The 16842-nt window shown below is 32.3% G+C and overlaps 1 protein-coding gene across 2 annotated transcripts in view; it reads right to left on the bottom strand.

Annotated features, from left to right (window-relative positions):
- The window catches only part of ATF7IP (activating transcription factor 7 interacting protein), a 95139-nt gene that overhangs the window by 10620 nt on the left and 67677 nt on the right, over positions 1-16842 (bottom strand). Inside the window, exons 9-13 of one of the 2 annotated variants that reach the window (XM_010988881.3) lie at positions 14550-15188; positions 9779-9843; positions 4122-4200; positions 2386-2541; positions 53-235 (exon numbers count right to left, since the gene is read on the bottom strand). In XM_010988881.3, coding sequence (XP_010987183.1) covers positions 53-235; positions 2386-2541; positions 4122-4200; positions 9779-9843; positions 14550-15188 — 1122 coding nt within the window. The remainder of the gene's footprint in view (positions 1-52; positions 236-2385; positions 2542-4121; positions 4201-9778; positions 9844-14549; positions 15189-16842) is intronic. The other variant, XM_064479061.1, reaches the window with a different exon arrangement.

The following is a 16842-nucleotide window of genomic DNA, read 5'->3' as shown; positions in this document are numbered from 1 at the left end:
GCTACAGAACTGCATGTAACTTGGGGTCATATACAAGAAAAGAGGCTCTTACTATTTTGGGGATTGACCTGCCGAACAGCAGGAGCCTGCATAACTGTTCCTCGCAGGGGAGCCTGAGCTGGAGGTGCGGGGAGAGTCGTATAAACCACTTGGTGGTTTGCAGGAGCTCTTGGTACAGGGAGTCTTGTGGTAACCTGAGTTGCTGGACGATGTGTTACATTCACGGTGGTTGGAGCTAATAAAAAAGCAGAAAAATATATTTAAAAATGAAGCAAATTCTATGCTAAGTAAACAGTATTAAATTATAATTAATTTTACACAAAATCTAATTTACTATAATAAGGAGAAATAGAGAGAAGCATCTTCTTCTATAACCATGAAAGATATGACAGGGCCAATCAAGATTACTATTACTATAATCCAAACTTCAGAAGAAAAGAGCACCTCAACCATGCCCAATGCCCTTCCCACTCTAGTTTGACTAGATAAATAAGCATATGAAGATTAAGGGAGGGTTTAGAGCCTGAGAGTATGATCTTGTAGGGGTGACTTAAAAAAGTAAGTTTTCCTTTCCTCAATGTTAAATTATTCTTAGCAGAGCAGAATGTTAGGCCCTCCGGGCCTTCTACCAATGGGCATAAATCCAAAAGGGTAACTGTATTCCCACCATTCAAGAAACTGACTGGTTATTACAATTGACATTTTCTTCAGGTAAGCGAAACCATCTCTTATGCAAAACAGTAAAACAGCCATTAAAATACAGGCTTCTTCCTCTTCTACTATGGCATTCCTCCTAATTTATGTTCCAGAGAACATTAATGCCTTGAATCATATTAATATATATTTATCAAAATATGAGTCCTAAATGTTCACTGACATGGAAATACAATAATGATTTTTAGAAGTTAATAGTTTCTTGTTAATAACTCTGATTTAGAATCACATTTTACAAATGACCATGTAGTAACTATATAATAAAAATCAGTAATAAATATATTTTGATATAGAAGAATGGGTTCTATAATAAATTTAGAGGTAAACACTGGATACAACAAAGATAAAAAGACTCTGCAGTCTGTATGTATCCTAACTTTCCATGAGCCTTTCGAAAGAGGAGGAAAGTGAAGTACACAAGGAGGAATATTTACCTCTTCATCTCTTTATTCCCTATTTTATTATCTACACTGTTCATGGGTGTACATAATGACATTTCCTTCTAAATTATCTCAGTTAGGTGACTGTCGATTTAATTCACTGCATAAAACTCCCTGTGAGCTTAATATTTTCCTTAATAAGCATTTGACAGATAAATCTCTTAATCAATAGGCTATTTTATGAAGAAGATAAACTGTTTTGATCGGCTTCCAAACAGCTTAGGAGATACAAGCTACATCTTGAAAATGTCTCATCTTCTTGAGAGGTGAGGGGGTAAAATATTAGCAGATATCTTCTGATGGTAGTGTTATGGCAGTTAAAACTATTCCTAGTTAAGAATCATTTAAAAATTCTTGTTTGATCAGTCAATTACAACTTCTTGGTTATAATTGGAATGAATCATTACACCCATCCCTTCCACAAAACTATATTCATTTCTGCTGTTTACAGTGGCAGATGACAAAGACATATATAAAGTCTCCTTTATAAACCTTCTGTATCAGTGTTTCTACTTAAGACTGCAAAATTAAGTCATACTGCATTCAAAAACACACATCATCTTCAAAATAACAATGAGAATTATTCTTAATTTTCTGTATAATATTTTTAATAGTTTATAGTTTTTATAATTTATTACTAACATAATTAAGGTTAAAATCCAGTTTATCTCAAGGGAATTAGAAGACAAGCCACAGGCTGGGACAAAATATCTGCAAAAGACATATTTGATAAAGGACCATTACCCAAAACATACAAAAAGAGCTCTTAAAAGTGAACAATAAGAAAATGAAAAATTCAATTAAAAAGTGGACAAAAGAGCTGAATAGACACCTCACTAAAGAAGATATACAGCGGCAAACAAGCACATGAAAAGATGCTCAACATAATATGTCATCAGGGAAATGCAAATCAAACAACAATGAGATTCCACTACACCTAGTAGAATGGTGAAAATCCAAACCACTGACAATACCAAATGCTGGTAAGGATGTGGAACAATAGTTACTCGCACTCATTGCTGGTGGAAATGCCAGGTGAAGCCACTATGGAAGGCAGTTTGGCAGTTTTTCATGAAATCAAACATATTTTTATCATGTGATAATAGCAATCACACCCACTGGTTTTTACCAAAGTGGGCTAATTTCCTGTCTAATCTTTCCACTCAATTCCATAGTCATATTTCACTGCAGGCAAAACTAAAGTTTCAGTTCAATGATTCAGCAAGTTTACCTGTAGGTAGTAAGTGTATGGTTGTCTGAGATGGGCCACTTGTTGGAACCCCAGATGGTTGAAGAGGTGGTGCTGGCTGAATGGGTTGCAATGGTCGAGATACCGGCTGAGAAGACCCTATGGTTGACACAGGAGTGTGATTTACCTTTTTAGGGTCTGTTAATTAAAAGTGAGACAATATGATTATTGGTAGAAAAAAATGAGAAACACAAGTTTATCCTTGTCATTCAGTCACATTTACCACTAAAAGAACAATTTCTTTGAATTTTAATTAAGTGTACTTTTTCCAATTTGAAAACCAAGTCAGGACCTTAAGTAATTCACTGTTGGTTCTATCACAGATTCTAATTCACATTTAAAGAAAACACAGTTTTATTTATTTATTTTTTTAAATGAAAGAATCCTTCTTCTAACTCAATATAATGAGCTTAAATTAAGGCCTTAGCAACTGATTCTTTAATACTTGAGTGCTGATGGAGAACAATGCACTTCAGAATGGGAGAATTCAAGTAACTCTCAACGGTGGGGCAATGGAAAGAGACTCCAAGAGGCAGCGGTGTTAGAAAGGGAAATGACAAGAGCACCATAACAAACTTCACTTAATTTACTTTTTTATCCAGAACCCGCCCTACCTGTGTCCCCGCAAAAAATAACCTGATATTTTTGTGCTCTAGGGAATTTATTCTACTAAAACTTGTCTATAAAAAAATTAGTGAAATCAAGCAGAAAATCTGAAACTTTTTAACAATAATCAGACTGGCATGAATTCAACTCTAACAAATGATGATATAAATCTTCTAATTTTGTACCAGTTTTATACAAAAAAAAATTGACTTTACTGTCATATAGTGAATTATATAGCTACTTAATTTTGTTTTCCTAAAACCAACTGAAATATTCCCTAAAACAGAATTTTTAAAAATCTCTAGTTTTTTTTTACATTTAATGCCTTTAAGGTAAAATAACTGGCACCTGATCCCACTAGATCTTCCACATGCGTTATATCATTAAAAAGTTTGTCCATCAATAAAGTTATTTTGCACCGTTAAGTCTGAGAAATACTTTATAGTCTGAATCATTCCTGGAGATTTACATTGTTAATTAGCATAGTAAATGCTCAGTGAAATTTGTATTAAGGGAAAAATCCATATAATTTAAACTCAGCATTTCCCAATCATATTTAACCATGGAACTTTTTATTCACAGAACAGCTATTAACACTGTGGAAGAATAGCTGGGACTATTGGTTAATACCTACTCAATATAATTTCTAAATATTATAACTCAGAATAATATTGAGGATTTTGGATGTGCATGCTTTTCAACATGACTTTCATTTAACATATACATTAAAATACACACATATACACACATGGAAAAAATATTTAATTTAGAGTCAGAAGACCTGGTTTAATTTGTACTTTGAATCTATCCTCAACTCTAAAATGAGTATTATAGGGTTACTGTAAAGATCAAGTGACATAACAGATATAAAAAGGGAAGTGTAACATCAGTTAAATATTCTACTTGCTCTGTTTTCCTTTATGTTTCCTTGTATTAATTTAAGATTTGATTTCTATTTTTTAATTCTAATCTTAAAAACTGTCTTTCTGAAAAGGATACAAATATACCAAGCATAATGCTGTAGAGATCTGTATTCATTGAGTATTACAATGGATTAAAAGGGGAAAATGGTATTTAAGCATTCCTTAGTATGACTACTTATATTTAAGTACCTTGTGAAGCTCCACTCTCTTCATCATCCATTGTGAGATCAATGACACCACCTGAATCACTGCCTGTGGCTTTTCCACTCTGAAAAACAAAACACCTGCATTTTGCAAAGGAAACTCTGGCAGACATAAGGGAAAAACAAAGTAATACTGAGGGAAAACAAGGATAATGCATAGCCTGGTTCAATCTGGACCCCTGAATGGCTTTACCTGAAGAAACAGTGTTTGTCAGATAAATGATTCAAGGATATTCATGAGCTAAACATCTGCCACATAAAATATAATTTTGAAATCTTTTCACAAGAAATTCTTTTTTTCTAAATCACACTATCAATTGCATATAGTTATTAAAGTGACTAGGTGCTTTAAGTGATTAAACATAAACATAATTCATTTTCTAACATTTAAATGTTGACCAATCCTATACTAAATTATCAATATTAATTCACAAAAACACCAAAGGCAACTTCAAAGCTAGAATTAAATTACATAAAATAATCTATTTTTTCCCCTAAAGAATGGTATGGTATGATAGGATATAGTTTATGGTACCATCAGCTGACATCCAATTTGACCAAAGTTAACCAATGTCCAAAATCCTTAGAAATGTTAAAAAACATTCAACTATATAATAGCAACAAAAAAGAATAGCAGTACAAGACAGACCTAAAGAACCAAGAATTTCAAGTCAAAAAGACTGAGTGTATCTTCTAGTACCAACAGTTACAAGCTCTGTGAATTTGTTAAAAAGTCATTTACTCAGTTTCCAATTTGGATATAATAATGATTAATCCAAATATGCATACAAAGAACTCAACATCAGGCATGACACATGGTAACCACTTAATAAATGCTAGTTCATATATTATAATTACTTTATAATATATTATACTCAAAATCCTTCAAGAATATAACAACAGATCTGTAAGGTCCACTTTTCAAGATAAGGTCCACTTTAAAAACTAAATTTTAAATTCATCTAAAATTACTAGACAAACATGCAAAAAGACCAGTAAAGTAGAACCCAACTAAAGACAAAAGAAAGTCAGTATAAATGACTCCAAGTGAAGCCAGATGTTGAATTAAGCACACTTTCAAAGGAGCTGTTAAAAATGAAAATTCAAAGAATTAAAGGAACATATGATATTAATGAAAGTACAAATAAGAAATCTCAAAATGAAAATTTAAAATAGAACAGAAAAATTATGATAGAATATTAAAAAATCAACACAAAATAAAGTAGGGGAAAAAAAGCACTCAGAAACAAAATACGTAAAACAAACTTTTTACATTACAAAACAGCAGGCCTAAATTCAACCACATTAATTACTATACTAACTAAAGAGACTGAAATTTCCTATCAAAATTAGGGACTGTCAGATGAAATAACCCATCAAGAAATCAAGAAATAAATTTTCCCCCCTACATACGCACTTTAAATGCAAGCACACAAAACCACTTTTGAAAAAGCAAGTATAAAAAAGCTGCTGTAATCACATTAATGTTAGGTAAGATACAAAGAGGTAAACTTTAAAATGATAAAGTGGTCAATTTGTCTATTTCTTATTAATTTTATTTGTTTCATTTCATATATTTTGATGCCCTATTATAAGGTGCATATAATAGGAAGAGAAGGTCTATAATCAATGGTCTTACCTACTGAATTACATTTTCATTAATCATAACCTGACTGATAAAATTCATTTATTATCACATACTACAGGCAGTTCCCTGGTTATATTTTCTTCTTGAGAAATAAAATTGACTTATTTCAATAATCATTAACAGCAATTATAAGATAGTCATGATAGCTGGCACTGTTACTATCAGGCTTTGTGATGTTTAATATTCATTAGTAAATTTAATCTTTACAATAATCCTATGAGGTTGGGACCAGCATTAGCCATACTTTCTAGGTAAGAAACCTAAGGTGTTAAATAACTTACCCAAGGCTCATCCATTATTAAGTGATAGGAGCCATACTGTCTGACTCTAGAGCTGTAATTGGTGCAGATTAATAAACAGACATATTTACATTTTTCTGCCATCATTTCTGAGAAAACTTATGTAATCAGAGACATCACATGCTTATATCTGCATTTACACATATTACTGAAGTTCTCAATTTGAAACTACTTAAAAAGTTACATAATCATGTGTCCTTCCCCAAAATGACTACTCTCACTAAATGAATACTAAGAAAATTTCAAGAAAGCAAAGATACTGGCTTTGTAGAGGTGTCTGGGGTTTTGTTTTGTTTTGGTAATGAAACAAATAACAAGAACATACTTGAAAGTCTAGAGAAGGGTACTTCTACAACTGCAAAAGAAGTTAACACAGAAGACCTGGTTGTTCACTCCACACACCTCTCTCCAAGGGAACTCGGGAACTGTGACTGAGGCTTGGTTAGCTAATAGGATTGAAGCCCTTAGAAAGTTTACATCAATAATTAATCATTTTCATAGGTACATCTTAAACAATGAACTGTGTCATACTGGCTTATTAGGACTGATCTGCACAAACATCAAAACTGATGATACACACATGGTTTCACTGCTGGGGTCTTGAGTTTTGACTGCCATGGCTGGTTACGCAGAAAGATGTAGCTATATGACCAGCCCTTTAAAAGACAGACCCTAACACTCAGTCAGGCTCCTCTGGGCAAAGACTCTCAGCACGTCTCTGCAGTTAATAACCAGAGACACAGCACATCCTGTGCCGTGCTGGGTAGGGGAGAAGGTGTAAGCCTCAGCTTGCCCACTCTAAACCTCACTTGACGCATATCTTTTTCCTGCTGTTTTTGTTCTCTACCTTTTGCTGTGATAAACCATTACCATGAGTATAACCTGTTATGGGTCTTAGTAGTCTTTCTAGCAAAATCAGCAAAATTAAGGGGGACCTTGAGTCTCTCAAAACAGCAATATAACTACAGATGCAGCAGAAAAAAGAATTCTACACTGTTTTACAATATATGATGAATAAATCTGAATAAATGAATAAATTTATTTTTTACTATATGAAACATATTAATAATGCATTATATGAAATGAGATCTATGAATAAAATACGTAATAATAATTCATTACATGGAATATGTTACTACTTATTTGGAGGACGTTGGAGAAATCTTCACTCAAGGACTGCAAAATAGAATCTTTTACATATTTAATTGTTTTCTAATTAGCTACATCTGAACAACAATCATTTCCGCACAAGCCATCCAGATTCCTTCTAATTTATAATAGCCTTAAAGTGTTCAGAAGCAGAACTAAGGAAGATTTGGCAGAAAAAAAAAGTTAGCCATGTACTTAGAAAGTTAAGTCTAAAAAATCACAGGCTACGTATTTCACACTAGATTCTAATCCCAACTAAGTAACATACAGGGTAAAAAGCTAACAGTAATTTCTTAATATACCTAAAAAATCATAGTGTTGTGTTAATCAAGGTACTCAGCACAACAAAGATTATATTTATACCCCCAAAAAGCTAGTAAAGCATGGATTTACAACTGGCAGCACATATATATTTCCATAATAGCTTATAAAACTTGTATATTACATTTATTATTTAAATCCATAACTGGCACTCAAAGTTATAAATGAGAAGTGATTTTAAGATGAGGGAATCTGCTAGTTCCCTGGTTTGCTAATAGAGGGGATCCAGGTGGCTAAATACACAGCATTCAGAGCCTCTGGTTCACAAATCATGAAAAGAAGAGCTTACGATGTATTACTGGACACACAAAATTCACACGGGGAATCTAAAGATCTTATTTTGCTTTCTTCGACCAGGCATTACTTTAGCAGGTTAGCTGCCGACTCAAACTACCTACTTATATGTGTTTTTCATACAATGGTATTGAACTCCTCTTCCTGTAAGTCAAATAAACTCTCCACTGAGAACTCAACACTTGGTTGTACTGTCTCTCCCCTGTCTGATGCAGTCACTCACTATTTCAGGTGTCTTTTGGATCAACTGGTACAAGTTGTTTCATCAAGATGTAACTTGTACAGTACAATGTAAAGTAAAATATTTTAGATTCTAGAACTCTGAAGTGGGGAATAATACATGATGCTTTAGAATTTCTAGAAAATAGTAAGTAGGTTGGGTGTAACTAGATTTTATGTTATTTTGTTTTGTTATTTTTCTTTAAAAAGGATATCTTTAAAAGTAAAGAATTTTATAAGAATATTAAAAGTATAGCAAACTTTTATATCAATTTTAATTTCACTTAAATGTTTACAACATTACAACCACTTTATTTCAGCAACTCAGTATAACTTTTGGCAATGATGAAAATGTTCCACATTTTTGTTTTCCAATACGGTAGGTACTAGCTATGTCTGTGGCTACTGGGTCATGAAATGAGGCTACTGTGACATAGAAAGTTAACTTTTTAATTTGATTTAAAGCTAAATTAAATTAAATTTTAATTTAAATAGCCCACATGTGATTAGTGGATACTATATTAAACAGTACAATTCTAGAAGAATCATCATTTATAAAATGATCAAACAGCCATCATAATGTCTATTTTCCTGTCCTGAAATATTACCTAGTGTGTCCAAACAAATAAGAAAAAAAATTACTGAGGGAAATAAAGATGTTCATTAATTTTTTGTTTAGTTTTATGTTTACTTTATAAAGTTAGGCTTCCTATAAATGTCACAAAGAAGTCACTGAATATATCAACATTCTCTCTATACCATGTCTTCCAGAAAGTACTCCATATACTTCTAATTGAAAAATAGCTACTATAAGACACCCTCAGAAACAATCAAAACTTTGGTCTTCAATATCATATACAAAGACTGCTAAAATCTGTAAAAAATAAAATACTTCTAGTAGCTTTAGTCTGATCTATAAAGCATGATCTAAAACCCCATCACTTTAAAGGAGAACAGTCAAAATTAAAGATCACTGTACCCTTATTTTAAAATTCATGTCATTTATTCATGCCTGACTTTTTCCATTTTCTAGGAAAAATACTGGGGTTTCTTGATATGATTAAGACGAAGGGAAGAAAATAAAATTAAACTATCAACAACCTAATGACTTTCCATCAATCTATTACATCTAAAGCAATGTTGTAAAAGAAGGATGGTGAACATTGTTAATACAGGAAAAAAGTAGTTACTCCATTCCTGGGTGATTAAAATTTAACATGGAAAAGTACCAAGACTGGCAAAGTGCTAATAAGCTATCAGAAAGACCAAGATTTTCTTTCCATAAAGCTACTTCTGATCAGCTTTGAAGAAACTAAAATGGTGTCTCTGCGTGTGTTGGCAGTGGCAAGGCAGGGGGTGGGAGGTAGGCAGGGAGAAGGATATGATAAACCAGTACAACTTTCTTAAATAGATGGGCCAGGAAGAAATTACATGTGGAGACTAAAACTTCACACTATGTGAAGGAAGATAACTAGGCTGTCGATTATATATAATCCAAGCAGTTTTTATTAATTTAATAAACTAATATTATCTCTAAGAGAATTACTAAGCAAAGAAACTCAATTCTTGTCAAAAGACACAGAGAAGCTGTTTGAAAAACTATGGACAGTTGTAAAAGACAGACTTAGAATAATTTTCATTTTATCAAAGAATACTGATGGAAATCCAATCTCCTGTTAGAATTTTATTTTTAAACAGTAGGAAAAATCTTACCTGTGATGTGCTATCAGCTGCTTTCTTATTAACAGAAGCATCTATTGTTTTGTTTGTCTGGTTTTCTGAGGAGTCAAAAAACAAAACAAAACAAAACTCAGCTATTTTTAAAGGCATCTACAAAATGTGAAAAGATGGGTTGCTTAATATACAATAATTCATGTTGATTTTCTCCAATTTTTTTTTGTCTGTCAATATGTTACATATGTAAATGGACTCTCACAGAACACCGCTACAATACCTTTTGGAAGGGCAAATTCACAATAGAGATCAAAACACTTCACACACTCATTGATCCAGAAATATTTATCTCTATCCTAAGGAATATTGCAGGGAAATAATTTAAGATATGTATGACTTAAATGTTCTAACAAGAGTGAATAGTTAAATAAAATATAATCCTTCCATACTATATACCTTTGGAGAAAAAAATATCTAATTAACATGGCAAAAACGTAATAAATTCATTAGAAAAACAGTTACAATGATTCTGATGAAATACACATGCATAACCTCAGGAGCTCAAAGATGATTTTTCTTTATTCATTTTTCAATTAACTTGTGTTATATGTATACGTGTGTGCATACATACACACACATACACATATACACAGACATATGAAAGTTGTACGTGTAGAACTACAACTATATAACTGTATGAAAGTTAGCTGAATTAAAAAACAGCACAGAAACCTAGCATGTTTTTCTGCCTTGATTTCTAAAGAGAGGGTATTAAATTTTATCAAATGTCTTTAGCATCTACTTTAGCATTTTTTCTCTTTGGTAATGTGGTCAATTATATTAATAGGAGTTTTCTAACGTTGAAATATCCCATCCTTGCTTTCTGTCAAAAAAAACTTTGGTCAAAATATGGCATTCCTTTCATTTATAAATCTTCATAACACACATATAAAGTAAATCACTTACATTAAAAAAAAAACAGAATAGGAGATAGAACTATGTATTTTTACATATTCATATATAAATCCATACATCAAAAAATAAGGATAAATATCTACTTGTTAAAAAGATGTTTTTCTTGGCTAGGGAAGTAAAAAGGAGGCCCTTACAAATTCTTCCTATCTGAATTATCTTAGTTATTTTTGTAGGAATAATAATTATATATATTTTTTTAATCTTAAAATTACTTCATTTATAATGAATAAGCATCTGTTCTAAACTGTGAGGTTCCTGAAATACTACTTAATTAAAAACTAATTCCAGGTTCCTGATCCTACATGGCAAGTTTTAAAATATACTGATGACATTACCAAAATATCAGCAATTTACTACCTATTTTTAAAATATATACAATGTTAGAACACGTTCATTTGGATTTTAAATGATTTTCATTTTCAACTGAAAATAAAAGTTAACTTCAGAAGCCAAGTAGGTGAGGGAGCTTCATTCTTACTTTCTTTGAAATATCCTCATACAAAATCTACTCAAGATTCAGGAAAGATTTAGTGTATTTAATAAAATGTTTTATTTCTTTACACACCCACACATCCCTACACACTAATAATTATGAGAGTTTTGTTATCCAGCATGATTCTCTCTTTGACCTAATTGTCTCAGGGCAAAGGAGTTAATTATTCACAGAGCTGTAATAATATTCCTTATTCCAGATTTTCAATTAACTTCTCCTATCCCTTTATTACAGGTTTTTTTCTTGATTCTTAATGTCACATTTTATAGCTTCACTGCATCTTTTTTGTTTTCTTTTACTATAATATCTACTTTAGATGAACTCTGAAAGTAAAAAGTTATATAAATCAATCAAGCAATAAAATTGGTAGGGTATAAAATCAAAAACTGTACCTCAAAATCTTTCTATCATATGGGAAACATCCCTATCTCTTTATTCTTAAAAGATACTGTCATTTTTAACCAACAGTGCAGTCTTACCAGCATCATAAAAGGGTTTTACAAGAGTGCCAATTAGTAGTGCCCCTTAGTAGATGTTAGGATAATTGTATGAAAATGAATGGAATGCAACGTTCAAGCATTTTTATTTTTTATTTTTATTTTTTTTTTTTCGTTCAAGCATTTTTATACCATCTCTCATCTAGATCACTACAAGAGTCTCCTAACTGGTCTCCCTAACTCCATTTTTTTCCCTTGAAACCACTACCCTCACTGCAGCCAGTGTTCATGGATGTCACACTCCTCTCAGTAAAAATCCTTTAAAATCCTATTTTCCACCATCTTTCTACTCATTCCATGGTCATATCACTCCAGATCTCCCATATCCTCTCACAGAAACCTGCATATCTCCACACTCTTCACATTTATAATTAATTATTTATTTAACATCCAATATCCCTATTTGGTTGTGAGCTTGGTTAGAACAGGGACTATTTCTGCACATCTGCAGGATTTTAGAATACAGGTATTCAATATTTTATGAATGAATGAACTTAGCTATAATTTGGCCTCTAAATTTCCAAATAGTCCTTAGGACAATTTTTACTTTACATTTCACAAAAAATACTGACTTATTCTATGAGGATACATGAGCTATAATAAAATGCATACAAATGCATGCTGTCTAGTTACACAGCACATGTTCTTGTTAAGTAAGTAATACCTACAGAAGCATAGAATTTAAGAAGTTTTAATTACGTAACTAATTAGTTATCACTTTATGGATGTATTAAAGTTTGGCTTCAACCTTCATACTCAGCCAAAATTTGCTATTTGGCTATAGTGTAGGTTTTGGGAAGCCTCAATAGCTCAATGCCTACTTTAATGCCATTTGTGGCATCCCTGAAATGATGCATGATCAAAGAAAATATCTCATAAGATCTCATTCTAATTAACATTATGAACAACATACAAAGGTTATCATTAACATTTTTGGTTAATACCTAAAAATTTACTTTCAAATCTAGGTAAGCATTCTAAATAGAACTCAAAATGAAGCTTTCCTTGTGGGGAGGGATATAGCTCAGAGGTAGTGTACATGCTTATTAGCATGCACAAGGTTCTGGGTGCTAAATAAATATATGTTAAAATATAAAATTTTAAGTATAAGTATAAATGTATATTATTATAAAAGTAGAATGATACACTAATTAATAATGATTATGAAAACTATTAATATATACAAAAATAAGGACAGTCAAGTAATTAAATGAAAACAAAACAGACTGACACTCATTACAGCTAACAGTGCTTTAAGCTAGATAACTTTGCGGAAAACATATCCTTTGGGTCAACAAATGTGCATAAAAATGTCAACAGGATAATGAAATTTAATTATAATTCTGATATATATAGAAGTGTTTAGGGTACTAGTATCCATAACATTAAACAAAATAATCTTTCAAGTTATTTATTTCTTTTCAGGTCATAGTCTTTCAGGGAAAGTTCTATTTTTAGGAATATATCTTATTTTATGACCATGAATGAAAAACAATGTCAACTTAGGCTCAAAATTTCATATATAAGAAAAACTCCAAAATCACATAAAACAATGTCCATGACAATCACCTTCCACCTGACATTAAAAAACAGTAAGGATTAGAAGAAAAAGAAATTAGAGAGCTATGAAGTAACCCCCCCACCAATCTTGTTCATTCACTGACCCGAGTTAAAAGTAAGCATCTTTAGTGTCTAAGGAATGATGTGATAACAGATAATGCTGAGAAACACTATTACTGTACTATGCAAATATTTAAGTTTTAAATATTAATATTAATAATATATTTTAAATTTCAGATTTGCTCTTAGATATTAACTTTATGAGGGCGATATTCTACTTCAGACCAATATTAATTTTTATCTCATTCATTTACTCTCAATAACTCTATGAAACACTATCACGATTTCATGAGAAAATATACTTTAGAGAGCAAGTACACTACTAAAGACAACATGAGAAATTTAAAAACAAGGCTTATATATCTCACTTGTAAAAGTAATTTTGTACTTTATAATCTGTTTCTTACATTTCATGGTCACTTTCTATGTCAATGAGACAGATACTGTTGCAATTTTGTTATACATATGATGCCTACACATTCTTTCCTGTCTTTCCAAATGTAGTGGGGATAAATGTGAAATCAGAAATGAAGAATAAGCAAGTTCAAGAATGCATACAAAATGTACACTTTCTAGGAACAAGGGAGACAACAGAGCTTTACAGACTTTAAATACAAGTACAATCAAGTTCTCCTTTTGGCAGTACTTCAAAGTATGTACACATATCTAAACATAATCATATAATATGTCACATGGGAAAACACATGAAAGTGAAAACAGGAAGCAAGCAAACTTTATGTAGTAAATTAAAGAGGAAAGACCTACTTCTAAACCATTCAAATTTGCAAGGTATGAGGGATGAATGCACAATAGGATTTTTCCAGACGGGTAGGGAAGATATGTGGTTTTTATTTTCCTCCTATTAGGATTTATTATGTCAGTTAGATACTTTAAAATATATTTGTTCTATTCAGATGTTCCTGGAAAATGTATTATAAAAGTAATTCATAATGATTGCTACAAAGCTTAAATTAAAAATTCACCCAGCCGTTTGTAACTCATCTTTTAGTAGTTTTCCTAACTGAGTGAATTTTTAATTTTAAACTCTCTCAAATCCCACTTTACGTTACTTCTCTTAGGTAACAAAAAGCTTATGAAAACAGTCTCTGTGAAATTCTATTTACTGTTTGTCAAATAATGCTAGCCACTAACACACACACATTCAATTATCTATAGACTATTAACATGCTTGCATTTCTATTATTCAACCTACATACTGACTTACCAATTCTTGTTGTGGTAGTGCTGCTCTGTTCTGCAGGAGATGAAGTACTAAAAGCAGAAATTGGAATTTTCATCTGTATAGGACCTCGATTATTTGTTGGACTATAGAGTCCTGACGGGCCTACTGTGGGTAAAGAAGTCCTCGTGGCTTGTACAATAGAGTGTGCTGTTGGAACAGCCTGTACAGCAAGTGTTGTTCCTAACGGCGCAGCACTGGCAGGAGAGTTCCTTTGAATACTAGGACTGGGCACAGAAGGAACGTTGTTTGGTTTAGTGGGGTTTGGCAAGGATGGCAAGGATACTGGATTTTTGGTGAGACCACTCACTGTAGGTGGGCTTTGTACAGAAATGAATTCAACGTTGCCAGATGGTTGATTGGTCACTAAAGTCCCTGGATGGCTTTGCAGGAGTTGAGGCTGGGAGGATACGGCAACAGGTACATGCAAAATCACTGGTAGAGACTGTAAAGAGATTGTAGGTTGGGGATTTCCACTAGGCACCTGAGTAGAAGCAACTACTGTAGCTGTGTTGGGTGCAGGAAGAACTGATGTTGCTGTCAGAGAACCCGAAGTCACTGGAGTCTGTAATTTAGGTTGACTACTGACAACTGTTGGAGGAGTGACAAGATTGGTTGAAGATACTATAAAAAGAAAAAAGAAGTATCAGTTTAAATAGCTACTTCTATCAGCTAAGATAAAATAATACAAATTTAATGCATTGCGATATATACAATAAAGTCTCTCATAATGAAATTTTTTAATTCAAGATTTAAATTCTGGAATTCTTAGATTAAATTCATAGAAGCATTTTTGCATCTATATTTGGTACATTATGAAAACAGCACATGGTTTATAATTAAGATGGAGGACTGCTATCTCAGTATAAAACAGTCTCTGAAAATTATTATATTTACTTCAGAGAAACTAATTGGAAAAACAACTAAAAAACACTGAAAACTAGGTAAAATTGTATAGATAATTTCGAACCTACACTGCAAATATTATGAATGCCTTAGAACACTGGAAATTTATAAACTCAAATAGGAAATCTAGAAAGAGTACCATTAATGAACAATTGGTAACGTTGGTCATGGTATTTTATCATTTGAACAATGTGAAACCTGTATCTGTGGATTAAATTTTACTTAATTCCCTGGGAGAGGAACTACTGAGAGGCTGCCTCTATTAACATTCTATTGATGTCACATGATGTGGAAAATAATGCAGTGAAGATGGGAGATGAATTAAGGAGCAGAAACCAAAGAGCAGAGAAAATCAAAATGCTGGTCACTGAAGTTTTATAGTAATTTTAGTGAAACCATTTGTGTTTATCCTCATTTGAACAAATCAAGGACCAAGTTTCCTTCTCATTGATTTGTAGTCTTTCCAAAATCATAGGTCCACTAGAGCAACCATTCTCAAAGTATGGTCTAGGGAGACACCTAGGGGTTACTGAGATCCTTTTAAGAATTTGAAATGTCAAAACTATTTCCATAACAATAATAAAACATTATTTGACTTTTTCACTGTGTAGACATTTGCACTGATGGAGCAAAAGCAATGGTGAATAAAACTTCTGATGCCTCAGTGTTAAAAATCAAGGTAGTGGTACCAAACTCACTGCATTCTTTAATACCACATGTGCACATTGAAAAAACAAACAAAACCAGTGTTATTTAAGAATGTTCATGACCCGAAGTAGTAAAGACTCTTCTGTTAAATCACAACCCCTAAGTATAGGTCGTCTTAATATTCTATGTGAAGAAACAGGAAGTACACATAAGGCATTACTGCTGCATGCCAAAGTAGGACTGCTGGCTGAAGGAAAACTGCTTGCATGACCGACTGAGCTGTAAGCTGAGCTAACAGCCTTTTTGATGGAAGATGATGTTTACTTAAAAGAATGACTTACATACCGTGGTTATTCACATTTGGGTATCTGGCAAATTTTTTCTTGAAAATAAACCATATAAGGCAGTTACTTCAAAGAAAACAACAGTATTTATTGGCAATAATAAAATTTGAGTTTTAAAAACGAAAATTCGAACTTTGGGGAAAATGTCTATAGCTTCCCAAATCTTTAAATACTTATCTGAGAAGAACTGATGGTGAAATAAATATGATTTAAAAAAAAAAAACTTATTAATGAAATATGCCAATGTTTGGAAGACATGCTCAGTGAATATTTCTAAATGATCAATGAATGATATTAGTAAAAGATCCATCCAAGCGTAAGACAGACAAATAAATTCTAATGAAGAGCTTACTGGTGTGGTTTCTGATTTCGCTTTGCAA

The sequence above is a fragment of the Camelus dromedarius genome, chromosome 25 (genome assembly GCF_036321535.1).
Source record: "Camelus dromedarius isolate mCamDro1 chromosome 25, mCamDro1.pat, whole genome shotgun sequence".
NCBI lineage: Eukaryota > Metazoa > Chordata > Mammalia > Artiodactyla > Camelidae > Camelus > Camelus dromedarius.
Note: the sequence above shows the minus strand (reverse complement) of the source record. Positions and strands in the feature narration are given on the sequence as shown.